At 40.0% G+C, this 17,933-nt stretch overlaps 1 protein-coding gene across 1 annotated transcript in view; it reads left to right on the top strand.

Annotated features, from left to right (window-relative positions):
* LOC113434458 (sodium- and chloride-dependent GABA transporter 2-like) overlaps positions 1-17,933 on the top strand; it is an 81,833-nt gene that overhangs the window by 50,844 nt on the left and 13,056 nt on the right. Inside the window, exons 9-11 of the mRNA XM_026697687.2 lie at positions 1,572-1,696; positions 3,638-3,750; positions 6,824-6,961. Of these exons, the coding sequence (XP_026553472.1) occupies positions 1,572-1,696; positions 3,638-3,750; positions 6,824-6,961 (376 nt within the window). The remainder of the gene's footprint in view (positions 1-1,571; positions 1,697-3,637; positions 3,751-6,823; positions 6,962-17,933) is intronic.

The raw sequence follows: 17,933 nt of genomic DNA, 5'->3' as shown, positions 1-17,933 counted from the left end.
AAGTAAATAACATTAAATAAATAAATAAATAAATAAACCTGCCTCCTTGCAGCTGACTCTTTCATTGTTTTCTGTTTTCTGCAGCAACAATATTATCAATGCTTTAAGTACAAGAGGGGCACGGAACGATAACAGAATGTAATTATTTAAAAATAAAACATTTCTTATACAATTATGGACTGTACCCTTTTATTATATTTCAATTATTTGCAGTCCTAGGCAATCGTGGGCAATTAAAACTCTGCACTGCAGTGTGCAAATCTGAATAATTAAGATTTAAGATCTTATTTGTCACTAATTCTTTAGTCATGCATTAACTGAAAACAATTTTTTTAAAAAAAGAAGTGTAAAGGAAGATACAAATTGCCAGCAGTGTCCACGGGGGAGGCAAGGGAGGGCATCCCCATGCAAACCTAGCCCGTTTTGAACATGCATCACAGCACTGCTTGCCCTCACGAAGGAGGTGAAGGTTTCATTTGTGACATTGTGATGCTGCTTTTATTAGTTTTATGGAAGCAGCAAAATCCTGCAGATACCTAAGATATGTATTTGCAAAAGGCTTTTCTGAGTGACATGAATTCTAATCAACAGGTTAAATAATATTGTACTGTATTAAAGGTCATGTGGAATCATTACCAGTATAAACGAGAGCTCCAATGTTTATTTTTTAGTTGATTAATAATATTTTAATTAAGGAATTGTCCATAATAAAGTTGGCAGCAGGTTTTCAAATAGGTTTATTTTTTCAGCCATAAGTCTCTTGAATGTGTGACAGATCCATCCTTCCTTCCTTCCTTCCTTCCTTCCTTCCTTCCTTCCTTCCTTCCTTCCTTCCTTCCTTCCTTCCTTCCTTCCTTCCTTCCTTCCTCCTCTTTCTCTTCCTCTTCCCTAAATTTTCTCTCTACAATGGCATCACTTGTGGATGAATTGAAAATTGAATTAAAAAAATACAAAGAAGAGGAACAAGAAGGGAAGGACTCTCTTGGCTCTCTTTTTCAAAATTAATCTTGTATTTTTCCTTAGGATCATTCACTTACATTCAAATTTAAAATCTATGTAACTAGTTTTAACAACTTCAGGACACGGTGTGCACATTTTCATACAAATATTTCATTCTTATCTAGATACTGTCAGGATTCCGGCAGTTACTCCAATTAAATCATAAGCCACACTCCCAAAACTAAAGAGGATTTATTTGAAGATAACTTTCTACATCTGGCACTAACCTGGGTGTAGCCAACTCTAAGATCACCCTTGATCCTGCTCCTCCCCCCCATCATCCAAGAAAAACATCCATAGCCAAGAGTCATCAATCATGCTCTCCAATTAGATTGTTTTCGAGGCAGAAGCTTCAACCATCTAATCAGTCTCTGAAGAAAATATGAATGAAATGTACTTTCGATTCCACACTGTTTCCTGCTCTTTGAAACTCCCCTCCTTCTTTCTGTTGTCAACTATAAAACATGTATACAAAATGTTTTATGAGTTGACAGATACATTGATGTTAAATGTCTTTGCAAATTATTGCTCTTTTCTCACGTCATCTCTCACTCTTTCTTCTCGCCTTCTAGGGATTGTATCGCTCTGTGTTTTTTGAACAGTGGCACAAGTTTTGTGGCTGGCTTTGCCATTTTTTCCATTCTGGGTTTCATGGCAGAAGAACAGGGAGTGCTTATTTCGGAGGTAGCTGAGTCGGGTGAGTAGCTCATGCATAGGGGGACCTACCTTGGATATAATGAAAAGTACAGGTAGTCCTCAACTTACTACCACAATGGAGCCCAGAGTTCATGTTGCTAAGTCAGAAATTTGCTGAGTGAGTGTTGTCCCATTTTACAACTTTCTTTGCAACATTTAGTGAAGTGGATCCATGCAGTTGTGAAATCAGTAACATGGTTGTTAAATGAATCTGGCTTTCCCATTGATTTTGCTTGTCGGAAGGTCACAAAAGGTGATCACATGACCCCAGGACGCTGCAACCATCATGAATAGGAACCAGTTGCCAAGCGTCTGAATTTTGATCGCGTGACCATGGGCATGTTGCAATGGTCATAAGTGTGAAAAATGGTCATAAGTCACCTTTTTTCAGTGTTTTAACTTTTAAGGATAACTAAGTGAACTGTTCTAAGTTGAAAACTACGTGTACAATTTTTAATATTTTTTGATTGTAGAGTTTTTAAAAAGCTTGGATTTTTATATTATACAATGATTATTTTTAGAAATATATTTATACACAAAATATCCACAGTGCTGTTTTTACAAAAGTGTTTGCAATCTTATGGAATTATATTTATGTAATTGCATGAATTCACTGATTCCTGCTCTCTCTTGGGGAATTTGTATGTTTACATCAATAATGTATACAAGTGCTAATAATGAAATAAAAATATGAACTGGCCTACAATTAACTCCTCCTTTAATCGCTAATTCTTGAGACACTGCAACAGTCATAAATATGAAACAGCTGTTAAGCATCCAAATGTAAATCACCTGACCACCTGGGATGCTGGTCATAAATGTAGAAAATGGTCATAAGCTGCTGATGTAACAACTGGTTCGCTAATCACGCGCTTTGTGCGTTCATGTGTGCTTTGCACCTGCGCGCATCTGATGTGTGCTGTGCTTGCATGCAAACTTTTGAAATAAGTTACCTTCAATGTTACTTCGGGAAAGTAACACAGCTGAGGTGTGGCAATCTGCTCTGCCACCCTAATCAGCTGAGCAGATATAGGTGAGTACAGCACAGAAGCGGGTGAGGGGGCACAGGATCATTGGAGCGAACTGGTTCGGAGCCAGCTGATCATCTCCCGAACTTGTCTGAACCAGGAGAATCCCACCTCTGGTCATAAGTCATTTTTCTCAGTGCTGTTGTGACTCCGAATGGTGTTCTGACCAAGACTTCCTGAGACTGCAATTAAGCACACACTTAGTCCAAACAACTCTTGTTTTATTTCAATGCTGGGAATTATGTGTATTCCCAGCCCGTAATGAGTCCCAAACAGTCCCTTGAGATAAGCACCCACCTTTCTCTCCTTTGAACTGCTGCCAACAACTAAAGTGCCTAATGAACTGTAAAAAAACCAACCGAAGTACAAAGTCCACACAGAGCTTCAAGGGTTAATCTGAACAGAGCGAATGACTTTGCTTCCTGCAAAGGCTTCTTCACCTTTGCCTGTCCTTTATACCTTATGGGAGGGGCAATCATCTCCCAGCCTAACTCCCCAATTCCCCCTTTTGTCTCAGCTGCTCTTGCCTTCTAGCAGCTTTTGTCTCAGCTGCCTTCTAGCAGCTCTGTGCACATGTGCACTGGGAACAGGCTCCCCTTGTTCCTCTGCCTTATTGCTGCCAGACTCCGGAGGCTCCAGAGTCAGCACCCCACTCCCCAATTGTCCTGGCCCCATCTCTGCATCGGATGCAGGATCCTTGTCCAACTCGTCTCCAGACTCCCGGACTGGTCCCCGTTTTTCCCAACTGTCCGATTCTGCTGCCATTTGCACAGGCTGCTGGTGAACTACAACAAATGGTCACTAAACAAACTGTTATAAACTAAGGACTATCTGTAGTTGGACGGGAAGCTAATGATCGTAATGTCTCATGCTGGTTATATGGCTTCAACATATTAGCAATTTTCTCACCACAGGACCTGGTCTGGCTTTCATTGCTTATCCACGAGCCGTCGTCATGCTGCCTTTCTCCCCGTTATGGGCTTGTTTCTTCTTTGTTATGGTGGTTCTCCTGGGACTGGACAGTCAGGTAAAGATGCTACGAATGGGCAGGCTCAGCCTTGTACTTAACCTGTTTTTCTTAATCTGTTGCCCCCAGGTTGTTAGGTGTATTATTCCCATCCATCCTGAGCATGAAATTCATGTTGACTGGCTTGTGGGTAACAGATGTTGTAGGCACATGTAAAAAGGATTAGAAGCTTGAGAATCAGAATAGAGTTGGAAGGGACCTTGGAGGTCTTCTAGTCCAGCTCAAGCAGGAGATCCTATACCGTTTCAGACAATGTAATTTTCATTTTGTCCAAGGTAAGTCCCCATATACATGAGCTACTACTCACCTGACTCAGCTACCTCTGAAATAAGCACTCCTTGTTCTTCTGCTATGTCCAGTCTTCTTCTTAAAATCCTCCAGTGATGGAGCACCCACAATTTCTGAGGGCAAGCTTTTCTACTGGTTTAATTGTCCTCACTGTTCGGAAATTTCTCCTTAATTCCAGGTTGTTTCTCTCCTTGATTAGTTTCCATCCACTGTTTCTTGTCTAGTGCTTGGTCCCTCTTGCCTGGGACCCAGACCATTTTCAATCCTTTTCTCCTAAATAATAAATAACTACTACTCTGCATTCAGTGGTAAAAATGCTTAGCTTAGTTACATAATATAAGTCCTTAGAAAAGGAATCTAAAATGGTTGAAAAATCTTTATCTTTTGAACCCAATTACACCTGTGTCTTGTCTCTGTTTTTACTGAGTCATCATCTGCTGGGGAAAATAGAAGACAGGACAAAAATGTTAACATCAGGCTCTAATGTCGGTCTAGTGATAATGCTTATAATTTCAGCAATGGCATTAGTGGTCTTTTGGTATAGGGTTGTCTTTAGGCCTTCCCTGGAACTAACATTATTCTATTTCAGAAAATAATGATATAGTTTTTAAAATGGTCACCATTCTAATCTGATACCACCATATCACTTAAAAAAAAAAAGAAATGGAGGAGATAATGAAGGGATAATTCAGTATGCCTCTTTAGATCTGATAGCTTCATTATTCTTTTAGTGATATTTGGATCACTTGCCAATTCAGATGGGGGGCTTTGGCTTGGTGGGCATGGCAGGGGAAGGATACTGCAAAATCCCCATTCCCACTCCACCCCACTAACCTGCTTTCCAGCTCTTTTCTCCTGTGCAGGGGAACAAAAGAAGATCCAGCTGATCAGCTGGGACCTGGGAGGCAGAGAATAGATGGGGGTGGGGACAGTCGGAGGTGGTATTTGCTAGTTCTCTGAACTACTCAAAATTTCTGCTACCGGTTCTCCAGAACTGCTCAGAACCTGCTGAATACCACCTCTGTCTTTAATTCTTCAGTGAAGTATCAGTGCAAAGATGGGCGTTCCAGGATTGTATAAGGAGATTATGGCAATGTTGAGTTAACTCAGACCAAAAACAGAATATGTGGGATTTAGTAAATATTGTTTTTAAAGCAAGTAAATAGCAAACTAGTTCTCACAAAACCCAAAGATTGAGTGACAAACAAAAGGAACACCTAGTGGAAGACTTGCATAGTGATTGGCCATGTTGACGCCATACAATTTTTCCTACAGTAAAATAAATATTTTTTTGCTGTTTTTCTTTAAAATGTTCTAAACCGGTAGACATGCCCCCTGATAATACTGATCTGATTAACTTTAAAACTTATTTGAGATTTATTATTTTAAAAGAGATGGGTAGAACTAAGGTAATTTCTGAATTGAATCCAGGCAGAAGTTAACTGGTCTGTCTAGATCAGTGGTCACCAATCTGTGAACTGTGGACCACTGGTGGTCTGTGAGAAAATTTTGATGGTCCACAGAGAAATGTCACCCCCAAAGCACTCCCCCCAAAGCAATTAATCCAGGATGCGCAGGAACACAAGGCTGAGCCGCCCACATGGCCCGCAGGAACACAAGGCTTGTGTCACTTGCATTGAACAACATGAGGTAGTGAGGGGAGGAGGGGAAGGTGGGGGGAACTTGCCCCACTCGCCTCACCTGCCTTGCCTGGCCACTGGCTGCATCTTTCTGCTTCTTTCTTCTTCTGCTTTTGACTGCACTCAAGAAAAGCAGCAAAAGTATTCCTTTCTCTTCCCCAAACTCCGCCATAAATGAGTCTTTGGGACCCTGCAAGGCATCCTGCTCCAAGAGGCTGTGCCGGCAAAGACCCATTTCTAGTGGAGTTTGGGGGAGAGAAAGAAAGACTTCTGCTGTTTCTGCTGCTTTCCTTGCATGAAGCCATGTTTTGCATGTTTTCCTCTCTCTTGCATGTTTTCCTTTCTCTCTCCCCTGAGAACGGAGCTAGAAACGGTATTCTGTGATCCCAAATAAATGATTGATTGGTAGGAAAATGGGCTGGGGAATTTTACTGCAGACTTTTTTTTTGGATTTTCCCAGGGTCTCTAGTCCGCAGTATTTAAAATTATGAGTTTGGTGGTCCCTGAGGTCCAAAAGGTTAGCGACCCGTGGTCTAGATGATCTATTATGGGAAAAGAAAGAAATCCTTCAAGATGGCCCCAGGATTGTTCAGCAACTGTCCTCAGTGAGAAATAAGCAGTTTTCAGAAATAAGCAGTTAGTAGCTATTTCATTAAAAGCAAATCAAATATGGAGCACACTGATCTCTTTCAAACATTTTGACTCATATTGGCACAACTGAGTAAAAAATAAAGAAGATTATTTCAATATAGAGCCATGAACTAATAACAGCACTGGGCTGGCAGTTTAGTGCATATATACTATGCTTGATACTTTATAATTGCCTGTGATCAGACAGGATTTCCAGCTCTTTGAAATGTTACAGCAGTTGGCAGGAGATTGAATTTACCAGAGGCAAAAATGAGTTGAGATTACATATCATGAGCAATGATCCCATTTAAAGACTGCCTTCAACTTCTCAGTGAAAAAAAGAAATGATTATTGTTTATCTCCAGCCAATGTCTTTCAGGATTGTGTGTGGTTGTGATGGGATTCAGATTGATATCTTGTAATCTTTCAATGAATTTAAGGATATGCAAGGATTAAAATCCGGAAATATCTATGGTAAAAGGAACTGAAGGCTGCTTCAATTCTCTTTTCCTTAGTTTGTCTGTGTGGAAAGCTTGGTCACCGCTGTAGTCGACATGTACCCTGGAATCCTCCGGAAAAAGAACCGCAGAGAAACATTAATTCTTCTCGTCTCCATCCTCTCATACTTTGTGGGCCTGGTCATGATCACAGAGGTAAAGACATCGGTGGGGGGCGGGAATAATAAATAATTGCTAACCAAATTCTATTCTCCTTGAGCTCCCTTGGTTCCTGCTGATTACATGTGTTTGAGGGGTGGGATTCAACCAGTATAACAACCAGTTTGCTGAGTATGTGGTTTATGTGTGTGTGTAGCATTTGGAACTCACCTTCTGCTGCAAGCTCTGTGTGTAAAACAGCTGATGCGCGGCAATCTGCTGGGCCGTGCAAAGCAGCTGAGATGGAAAATCTGGAAATAAAGCACAGACTAGAGCCAGGGCGGGTGGGTAGGCCCAACAGCTGATCTTTGGAGCTCCTGGTTCACCCAAACTAGAATCCTACCCCTGATGGGTTTTCCCTATTTCAAATGTAGGATTCTGGAGAGAGTTCTTTAATGGAGGGGTCAAAAGGAGTTTGTAGACATTTATTAATGTTGAAAATAGTAAAGCTGTGATCTGAAGGCCTATTCCTGCTGAAGCTAAGAACGTCTGTAGCTGTTTCAAGAAGTTTAATAAAAATGCAGTTAAAAGTCATAAGCCATCATTGGGAGTGTGTGTGTGTGTGTGTGTGTGTGTGTGTGTTTATAGAGGTAAATCCTAGAGAGACAGGAAATGCATCACAGAACAATGGAGATGAATGCTAGAAAGGATTAGTGCTGCCTACACAGCAGACATAACCCCTATAACAGTAGCTGGCTAATTGTTGAATGAGAGAACATCCAGAAATTATGTGTTCCAACTTGAAGACCATGAAAGAAAGACAGAATAGAAATAATGAAGATGATCATCGTATGTCAAGTAGTGATAAAAAAAATAATGTGTCACATTTGAAGCCTGGCTGAGTTTTCACTGTTGACTAGTATTGTATAATGGTGAACGCTTGGAAGCCCTAAGTAATTTGTATGTGCCAATATGGGACTACATCTCTGAGTGTGTGGGATGCAAGCAACAGAATGTCCGTATGCAACATAATCTCTTAATTAGAGATCCTAGCTTGTAAGGAATAACATGTGCATGCTTGGAGAAAACTGAGTTTCACCTTGGCTTGTGGCAAAATATGCCATAATATACCAAGTTTGTCTTTACTCTTATGGAGGAAGGACTAATCTAAGAATTAGAGAGAACCAGAGAGAAGTCAACAATTGTTTCATCAAAATTAGCAAGATGTAATGGTCTTTTGCTGTTAAGAATGAAGAACACTGGAGACTGACCAACCAGGTTCTTATGTAAAGAGATTGAAGAAAGATACACATTTGAATATCAACAAAGAATTATTTTAAAACTGTTAAGTAGTACAGATAGGGATTAGAATTTGGGTTTCCTTGTATCCAGAAAGAGAATACATTGTCATTCAAGGTACTTAACCTGTGAGAAGTATGAATGGCAGTTGCACTGACTTTAATTCTAACAGCTTGGCCTCTACATCACATTTTGAATGGGAAGAGTTGTAAGCATCCCATTATCGTTATCCTGAGAATGTTGCAATTTATGGAAATATATTATTTGTGAATCAAAGGCCTTTCGTTGATGTAACAAAGGTTACAACTGTAGGAGGATACATGTCATGAGGAAATAGTTGCGGCATGCATACAGAGAAGACGGGTTAGCAATTAAAGCTAATTGTGGCTTGATACTTTGACCTCTCCAATAAAAGCTAATTGTGGCTTGATTGTTTACAGTGAAAGGTTAGGAAAATGAGTGAATGAGACAAAGATGATAAAAAAAAATGTTGCATATGGGGCAATCATGATTTCATAGTATCAACAATGAACAAAGGAACCCACACTATTGCCAATTGATAAAATCTGAGATCAACTGATAAAATCTGAGATCAACTGATAAAATCTGATTACAAGAAAATTAGAAAAGAATCCAAGCAAAGAGCTATGCTAATAGGTGCTTTAATTATTCTTTGCCAACAACAGAAAGGCCAAAGGGCTGTAGCTGTTCTGTTCTTGGCCAACTGTCAATTACAGGCAAAAAAAAAAGAGAGTAAGCACTGAAGGTGTGCTCTCATGGTGTCTGAGTATGTGCAGTAAATTCACTACACAAATCCCTCCCTGCAGCAATATAGGATGTAAGCAAATAAAAAAAGGCATATTGTAAGGTCCTGCCTTGCCAGTCTTCTCAAGAAAGCAGAACTCTTGAAACAAAAGCCATTTCAAAAAAACTTTTATTGGAAGATTGTGACAGCAAGAGATGTAGGCAGGAAGTAACTTTTCCAGCTTTAAACGTTAAATCGGGTGTCAGCAATCCGTGGCTCTGGAGCTGCTGTGGCTCCCTATCAGCTGAACCCACCACTGGTTGGCCCTGCCCCTCGCCCTCGCCGCCTAGTCACTTTTCACCTAAGAAGGTAAGGGTGACGGTGACAGATGGAGATTCGCTCGATATTCCAGAGCAGGAGTGAAGCGCCCGTGTATTTGCCTCTTCTTCCGACCCTTGTTGGTGCTGCGCACACCTCAGTCACTTAGGGAGATGTGCAACTTGCTCTCCACCCCAAGACACTGGCCCAGCTGCAGCTGACACCGCTGCTCTTGCCACCTCCATGGACTGCTTGCTACTTTTGCAGCACCTTGTGCAGCACACTTAAATTTAGCGTACTTCACAATGGGGGAGATGGCGTCCCCTACTCCTCCTGGTGCCCTTACGATGTGGACCATCGGTTGCAACCGGGCTGGGACAGTGTCCCAGAGCAGAGAGAAAGTCACGCATCTCTCCCCAAGTGACCAAGGTGCATTGAGCACCAACAAGGGCTGGAAGAAGAGGCAAGTACAGGGGGTTCGCTTCTGCTCTGGAATATGGAGCAAGTCTCCACCCACCACTGTCACCCTTACCTTCTTAGGTGAGGAGTGACTGGGAGGGGAGGGCCAGGGGTGGGGCCAGCCAGGGTGGGTTCAGCTGACAGGAAGCCACAGCAGGGGGACGAATGAACTTCATTTATCTGGGAACTTGAAATGACTCTTGATTTAAATCATAAGGTAAAAAGCACCCAAAGAAGAAGAAAGAACAACATCAGCAAAACAAAACAAAACAAAATACGCCAACCCTCGCCTGTTTTTTGGAAATGGTTCAAGAGGGAACACACACTCACACACACACACACACGAAAGAGATAGAGAGAGAGAGGAGAGAGAGGAGAGAGAGTGATGAGAGAGAGAGAAACACACACACACACACACACACACACACAGACACAGAGAGATACCTGTTTCCCAAAGAAAAGAACGAGAGAACCTGCTTATGTGGTTCATCTGCCATTGAAGATATTTCCCACATCTTGTTCAACTGCCAAATATATGCCCCCATTAGGCTTAAATATTTATCATTTCTACTGGAAAGAACAGCCCATTGGGAATCAAACCACAGATTGTTATATTTCCTCCGGGCCTCTAATGTACACATCGTTCGTAGGACTGCTAAGTTTATAATCAAGGCAGTGGTCCTAAGAACCCAATATATTGAACAAATTGGTGTATCCTGCAAGAGTGATCTATTATCCAATTTCTGACTCCCTGGTTTTCTACATATGTTTTTTTTACTGTATTCTTATATATCTAACTCATCTGTATTTTGTCTTGTTATATATTTATGTTATGCTATTGATAAGGTCTTATGACTATTCAATTAAATAGACAATACCAATACCCAAAGAAAAGAAAATACCGGGAGCCACAAAACCTGGATAGGTGGGAGTGAGGGGGTCATGTGACTGGATGGGAGTGAGTGGCATTGAGTTGGCCACACCCACCCAGGTTTTGTGGCTCCTGGTGTTTTCTTTTCTGTGGGAAATGGGTCCAAATGGCTCTTTGAGTGTTTAAGGTTGCAGACCCCTGCGTTACATTAAACCATTGCAGACAGAGCCCCTCCCAAAGTCCAATACATCATCAAGCCAATCCCAGTGTGTGAAGATGTTATGAGAAACTCAGGCCGGGAAGGTGATACTCCAAGGCAATGCTGCTGCTCTTTTCCAGAGACGAGATAAGGCAGCTGCTTGAGGTACATTCTTTTCTCCTTCCCTAGGTCCCGAAAGTTACAGTAAAGCAAATAGAAACAGAAACCTCATACAGAGATCCCCCCTAAGCCACAGAATTCTATGGGACCTGACACATATACAATGATGTCACTGAGGAAGGAGGATTGTAATATGTTGGCTTGCTTAATTGGCTTGTGGATTGAATGTGACACGGTATATGAACTAAATTACAATATACGGTATAGTATATGATCTAAGTTAAGCACAGGTGAGAATAAATGGTGTCCTTAGTGAATGGCTCCCCCACCCTCCCTTGAGTGCTTAATGCATCTATGAATAAATGCAAAAGGAATTCTGGTAGTGAGTGAAGAGGTGAAAGGATTGGAGACTCGAACATAGCTGTTCATTCGTATGCAGATGATCCAGCGCTGTTGGCTGAGCACCGGAATGATTTATAGTGAATGTTAGATCGTTGATACAATGAGAAGAGTGGATTTGAAAATTATTGTATCAAAGTCCAAGGTCCTTATGTTTGACAGAGAAAATGGAGTGAATGGTTGCAAATTATAGATAAATGGTGAAAACCCGGAACGAGGAAAAAGGTTTGCGTTCCTTGCATGGAATGTTTATTAAATGGATTGAAAGAAGAATGTGCAAACATTAGTAGAAAACAAGTGGATCATATGCTCTGCTGTCTTGTGAGGAATGAATGTTTATTGTAAAAAAAAAGGAAAAAAAATCTGTTTATATTTTTACCAACTGCTGTATGCAAGTGAGAGTTGGGTTTGTGGAAGAAAAACAAAAATACATGTGAAATGCTGTGACCATGGAATATAGTTTGTGAATTTCTGTGAAGAAACAAGAAGATATATTTTTTTAAGAAAATCAATGGGTGTTGAATGGATGTGAATTGAGTGCAGAAAATGAGAAACCAATGTGAAAGAAGTACACTGAAAAGAAGAAATATGGATCAATTTTGTTTTGTTTTTTTAAAAAACCCCAAAGATATGAAAAAAAGAAATACAGATCAAGAGGAGGGGAAGACCAAGTCAGCTAGTGGTTGGATGCAGCTGATAATATCGTGTCTTCAAAAATAAAGAGGTCAGAAATTGAAAGAATAAAAGATAGTAGGAAAGGAGGTATTGGGATGATGGGAATAAGGGTGATTTGCACAGGTAAAAAGTATGGACCGCTATGGTGAATGTTGGTATAAGCAAGATTTAACTACATTTCCTTTTTTTTTTTACATACCTCATGCCTTTAATTTATGGGATAGAATAGTATGATAGATAAATAGAGATAGATAGATAGATAGATAGATAGATAGATAGATAGATAGATAGATAGATAGATAGATCTAACCATTTCTTATTCCTTTCTGTACTTTGTGTACTATTGGTTACCCTGAAAAATGTATAATGTGATGGGTATCTACATATGTACAGTGTGTATTTCATAGTCTTGAAATGAACAGTTTTCATTCTTTGTCAGCTTGTTTATTGATTCCCTTACCTGCCTAAGGTAGGTGACTTTTGCAGGTACTCTAGAACAAAGCACCCTGTTAATGTAAGACAGTGTTTCTCTCTCTCTTTATTAGTTTATAATATAAAATACACAAATGGAAAAGAAAATAGCAGGAAAATAAGGGAGGGAGAAGGGAAGGGAAATGTGTAAGGAAAAGGAGAAAAAAAAAGGGGGTTGACTTCCAACTCCCTAATAGCAATCAAACCTCAACTTTTTACTTTTACATAATAGTATCAAATAGTCATTTTTATATCAACAAACCTATCTAATCGGTAAAACCCAAAATCAAAGTTTCATTTTTTTCCCCACCTCAAGCACAAAGTCCAGAAATGGTTTCCAAGTAGAAACGAAAGTAAATGTGCTTTTTCTTTAATCAAAGCAATCAATTTAGCCATCTCTGCTAACTCCATCAACTTTTGCAGCCATGGATTTATCCACTGTGGGAATCAAAGTATCCTTCCATTTTTGTGCATAATGTCATCTTGCTGACATCAATGTATAGCAAGACAATTTTTCTCTATCATGGCAACTTTACGACATATGGATTTCAACTCCCAGAATTCAGGCTGGCTGGAGAATTCTGGGAATTTAAGTCCACATATCTTAATGTTGGGAAGCTCTGATGTAAAGTAATAGCTAGACTGGTTAGATCAATCCCTGGAGCTAAAATCTATCAGATACTCCCCTGATTTGTCAACCATAAACTCCTTTTCAAATAGGCACAGCCAATGTTTACACCTGGTATTTTGGAGCTGACAAAGGTTCCACATGGTTCCCATCCTGTTTTCCTTTCAGATTCTTTTGATTGCTTGTTTGTTATCAGTCTAAGCCAGGGGTCTCCAACCTTGGCAACTTTAAGACTTGTGGACTTCAACTCCCAGAGTTGGGAGTTCCTGGCTGAGGAATTCTGGGAGTTGAAGTCCACAAGTCTTAAAGTTGCCAAGGTTGGAGACCCCTACTCTAAGCAAACTCAAAGGGATCCAGGTTACTTTTAATTTACTGCTATGCCCCTGATCCATCAGCATTTGGAGCATGGCCACTACAGCCAGGAATGATCATGAAATGATACTTTCCTTCCTGAAATGTGAAGTCAGCACAGGAACCCCCAGATTTTTAAAAAAAATTTAATGGGAAGAATATATTATTTCTATTGAAATTCTTCATCAATAAATAATATCTGAGGAACTGTGGTCATGTGACCATGGGACACTGCAAAATGACCCTATTGTCAGGGCTCCAACAATGCACCCTCATTCAAATCACGAGTCTCTAGCTGCATCTTTCAGAGTTTAAAAATATCATTTATTAGGAGTGAACATGTCGGCGTGACCTGGGTGCAGCCGACATTGAGACACATCATTCATCTCACCTTTGACCCTGGTCTTCCTCCACCCCCTGGATGTATATTCTCCAATGGGACACATCCATAGCCGAGGGTCATCAGCCACGCTCTCCAGTAATATTCTTGCCTGCCAGAAGCTTAGGTCGCCTAGCAATTATCTAAGGTATGCATTACTCCCCCCCACTCCCTTTCTGCTGACAACTCTAAAAGACAAGAGAAATATTTTTGAGTTGACACCCATGTTGCTCAGTGCACATGGTTTGGTCATGTGACCACAGAGGGGGCTTGACTGTTGGAACTCCCCTTTTTAGGATCGGTCATAAGTTTGAGCGGTTGCCAAGCAAGGACTACCTGTATGAAGATAACTGTTTTTTCTCCATCTCCTTCTTTTCTCATTTCCCTTAAAAAGTAAAATAGCAAAACTTCATAGAATTTGCTCTAATTTAGAAAGCAAGAAACCTCTAGATTCTTCTGCTTTCCTTTTGCACCCTGCTGGCTTTTGAACCTGTAGTTGTTGTAGGAAGGCTTTGTCTAAATACAACCCAGGACAGGGGTAGGTAACTATGGCCCCTTTACAACCTGTGGATTTCCACTCCCATAATTCCTGAGCAGATGGTTTGGGAATTCTGGGAGTGGAAATTCACAGGTTATAAAGGGGCCATAGTTGCCCATGGTATATTGTATAATATTTATTATTTGAAAAGGATTGAGGCAGGAGAAAACTGGGGACTTAGCTGAATAATTCCCGAATCGCTGAAAAGTTAGATCTCTTCTGCCTGCTGGTCTGTAAGCCCAGCGAAGCTATACAGTATTCATTAAACGGCAACATTCAACTGTGTGATTTGTACATGTTTCAGTGCTTCCTTCAGCACTATATGAAGAATGATTGACAAAACATGCCATTAAATGCCACTGTACATGCATCTGCACTGGACCAGGAGTCTCACGGGCATTTAAACAGATGTTTAATTATGTTCTCTGTCATTTAACATTTTCTAGTTTGCTATAGGAAATGAAGAACAGAGAACCTGGGGTAATCACAATTGGTGCAGAACTAGGAAATCCACCTACCAACTATCACTAATGAGGAAAACTGGTTGTTAATTTCATGGCCAGTTTGGCGAACCGACAAATCCCACCCCTGGCTGGCCCCTCCCCTCCCCCCTCCCAGGAGTCCCCATGTGGCCCATTTTGGATCCCAGATAAGTGCAGGGCCAACGTGGAGGCTTGGGGAGGGCGAAAAATGGGCCTCCTGGAGGCTCTGGAAAGCCAGAATCCAGAGAGCCTCCAGAGCGCGGGGCAGCCATTTTTGCCCTCCCGGAGGCTCAAAAAAAAGCCTCCGGACTACAGGGAGGGCAAACCCTTCCCCTGTGGTGCAGGAGGCAGACCTGGCTACACCCACCGTGGCCATGCCCACCCAGCAACTGGGCAGAGAACTGGTAGTTAATTTTTTTTGAAGCCCACCCTGTCACTAATGGATATAGCCTAATTTCCACCTTAGAAAAGATCAAGATCTACTTATTTTTCATGCAGCACTGTTGAATTTTCATTTTTCAATCCTATGACACTGCAAAAAAAAAAAATTAACATATTTTACTAGATTAAAATTTGATGTGATTATACCCGTTGGGCAATACTGGATGCAAATGGAATAAATACAGGCATGGTTGGATAAGTATGAAAGCAAGGCTTTCTCAAATACTAACAAACAATCAATTTAAATATATTGGCCGCAGGATAAACTTTATAAAGATTAAATTTTGCAATGAGGAATGTGAAAAAAGTATCAGTACAAAGAATTAGCCAAACCAGTCTAACTTCTTACGTGGGATGTTCAATACAACAGCCATAAAAGGCCCCTGCAAGAGTTTATGATGAAACATAATGGCTTTACTAACTTATGTACTTCAGTTTATATGTTTCAGGGAATCAACCAAGTGTTTCTAGGGAACAGATCTCAGCACCATGATGGAAAATGGCACCAGTACCATCTCACCTCTCCACTGAGAGCCCTTGATTGTGAAACTTGGTTTAATGCTTAAGGCACCAGGCTAAAAAAAGATGACTGTGAGTTCTAGGCATGAAAGCTGGCTGTGTGACTTTAAGCCAGTCACCAGGAGACTATGAGTTCTAGTTCTGCCTTAAGCATGAAAGCTGGTTGGGTGATTTTGGGCCAGTCGCTTTCTCTCCCAGCGCAGCCCAGCCCACCACATAGGAGTGATGTTATGAGGAAAGCGAGAGGAAGAAGGAGTTTTGTGTGTGTTCACTACCTCGATTTATCGATAGAAGGGGATATTTGTAGCTCAGGGTTGAACTGTGGGGTCCTTGGTGTTCTCTGAGCTTGGTGGTTTTCTTGCAGATGTTTCATTACCAAATAATTGCACTGATGATGTTATCTACTTTGGTAATGAAACGTCTGCAAGAAAACCACCAAGCACAGAGAGCACCCAGGACCTCACAGCCTCGGATTATTTATAAAAACAATAAAGGCAGGGTAGAAATGAATGAATAAAATAAAAATAAATTGCGTTTCTTACTATTCTAATAAATCAATTATCATTCTTGTATTATTTCTAATCTGTCTCATGGAAAGAAATCCATTCTGGTCAGGGTGAATTCTTTCATTGAGAATAAGCTTCAATCTTTCCGCCATCACACTCATAAAAATTTTGTAATCTGTGTTTAAAAGAGATATTGGTCTGTAATTTTTTTACCTGGGTGGCATCTGTACCCTCTTTAGGGATCAATATAATATGGGCCTCCTTCCATGATTCTGGGACTCTTGCCTCGAATAATACCTCATTGCAAATCTCTAGGAACAACTTTTCTAGTGATTCTCCAATCTCTTTGTATAATTCTCCATTTGGGCCTGGAGTTGTATTGCTTTTTTTGTCTTTTAATTGCTTCTTTTAACTCATCTAAAGTTATCTCCTTATTTAATATCTCCTTTTTATCTTCCGTTAATGGCAGTAATGTACTTTCTTTCAAATATTCCTCTAATTTATTTGCGTCTATTTCTTCTTGGTTATATAAATTCTCAAAATAGTCTCTTATGATTGTTTTCTTTTCCTCCAATTCTGTCTCTAATATCCCATTATTATCTTATTGAAAATCAATAAGGAAAAAAACCCAAAATGTTAGTTAAAAATATAACAAATAACAAACAAAAAGAACTAGAAGAAATAATGGGATCACAAATTGTCAATAAGATTAAATATTTAGGTATATGGTTGAGACCCCAAACAATAACTTTGAAAGAAGACAATTATATTAAACTAGTACAACAAATAGGAAGAGATTTGGATGGAGCAAAATGCAGATTTCTTTATTAAGCAGAATTGCCACAATTAAAATGAATGTTCTACCCGAACTGCTTTATTTATTCAAAACCATTCCTATATTATTGGATAAATCATTTTTCAAAGAATTGGATAAAATTACTATGAAATTCATATGGGCAGGCAAGAAATCAAGAATTAAGAAAATTTATTTACAAGATAATAAAAGCAGAGGCAGCTTTGGTCTCCCTGCCTGGGAGACCTATTATAAAGCAGCAATGTTAATGTGGATAAAGGATTGGATTAAATTGGATAACAAAAGAATTCTAACATTAGAAGGATATGACTTACAAATAGGGTGGCATGCCTTTTTGTGGAACCAGAGTAGTAAAAGTCATTCATGCTTCCAGAGACACACTCAATGCAAATCTTTGATAAAAATCTGGCCTGATATTAGGAAAAATCATTATATTAAAGTTCTGTTATGGTTGTCAACAATGGAGGCAATGTTTCACCCTAATACAATGGTCATCAGTAAAAAGCTCAAATATTACCAAATTTTAGACGAAGAAGGAAAGCTCAAATCGACCCAAGAGTTAGAAAACCAAAAAATAGTGATTGATGATTGGTCCTATTTCCAAATAGCAATAAGATATGAGAAAGATTTAAAAGAATTTGGAATAGAATCAAAGAGTACTAAATTTGATAAGATATTTTTGGGCCCAGACAAAAAATGATATTTAAATTATATAATTATCTATTGGAATATGAATTAGCAGAGGAAATTGTGAAAGGACCAATGATAACGTCGGCAAGAAATTTTGGCCAAATATAGACTTAGAAGACTGGGAA

The sequence above is a fragment of the Pseudonaja textilis genome, chromosome 5, assembly GCF_049901715.1.
Source record: "Pseudonaja textilis isolate UNSWEBS1 chromosome 5, rPseTex1.2, whole genome shotgun sequence".
NCBI classification, from domain to species: Eukaryota; Metazoa; Chordata; class Lepidosauria; order Squamata; family Elapidae; genus Pseudonaja; species Pseudonaja textilis.
The sequence above is the reverse complement of the archived record's forward strand: the minus strand, read 5'-3'. Positions and strand labels throughout refer to the sequence as shown.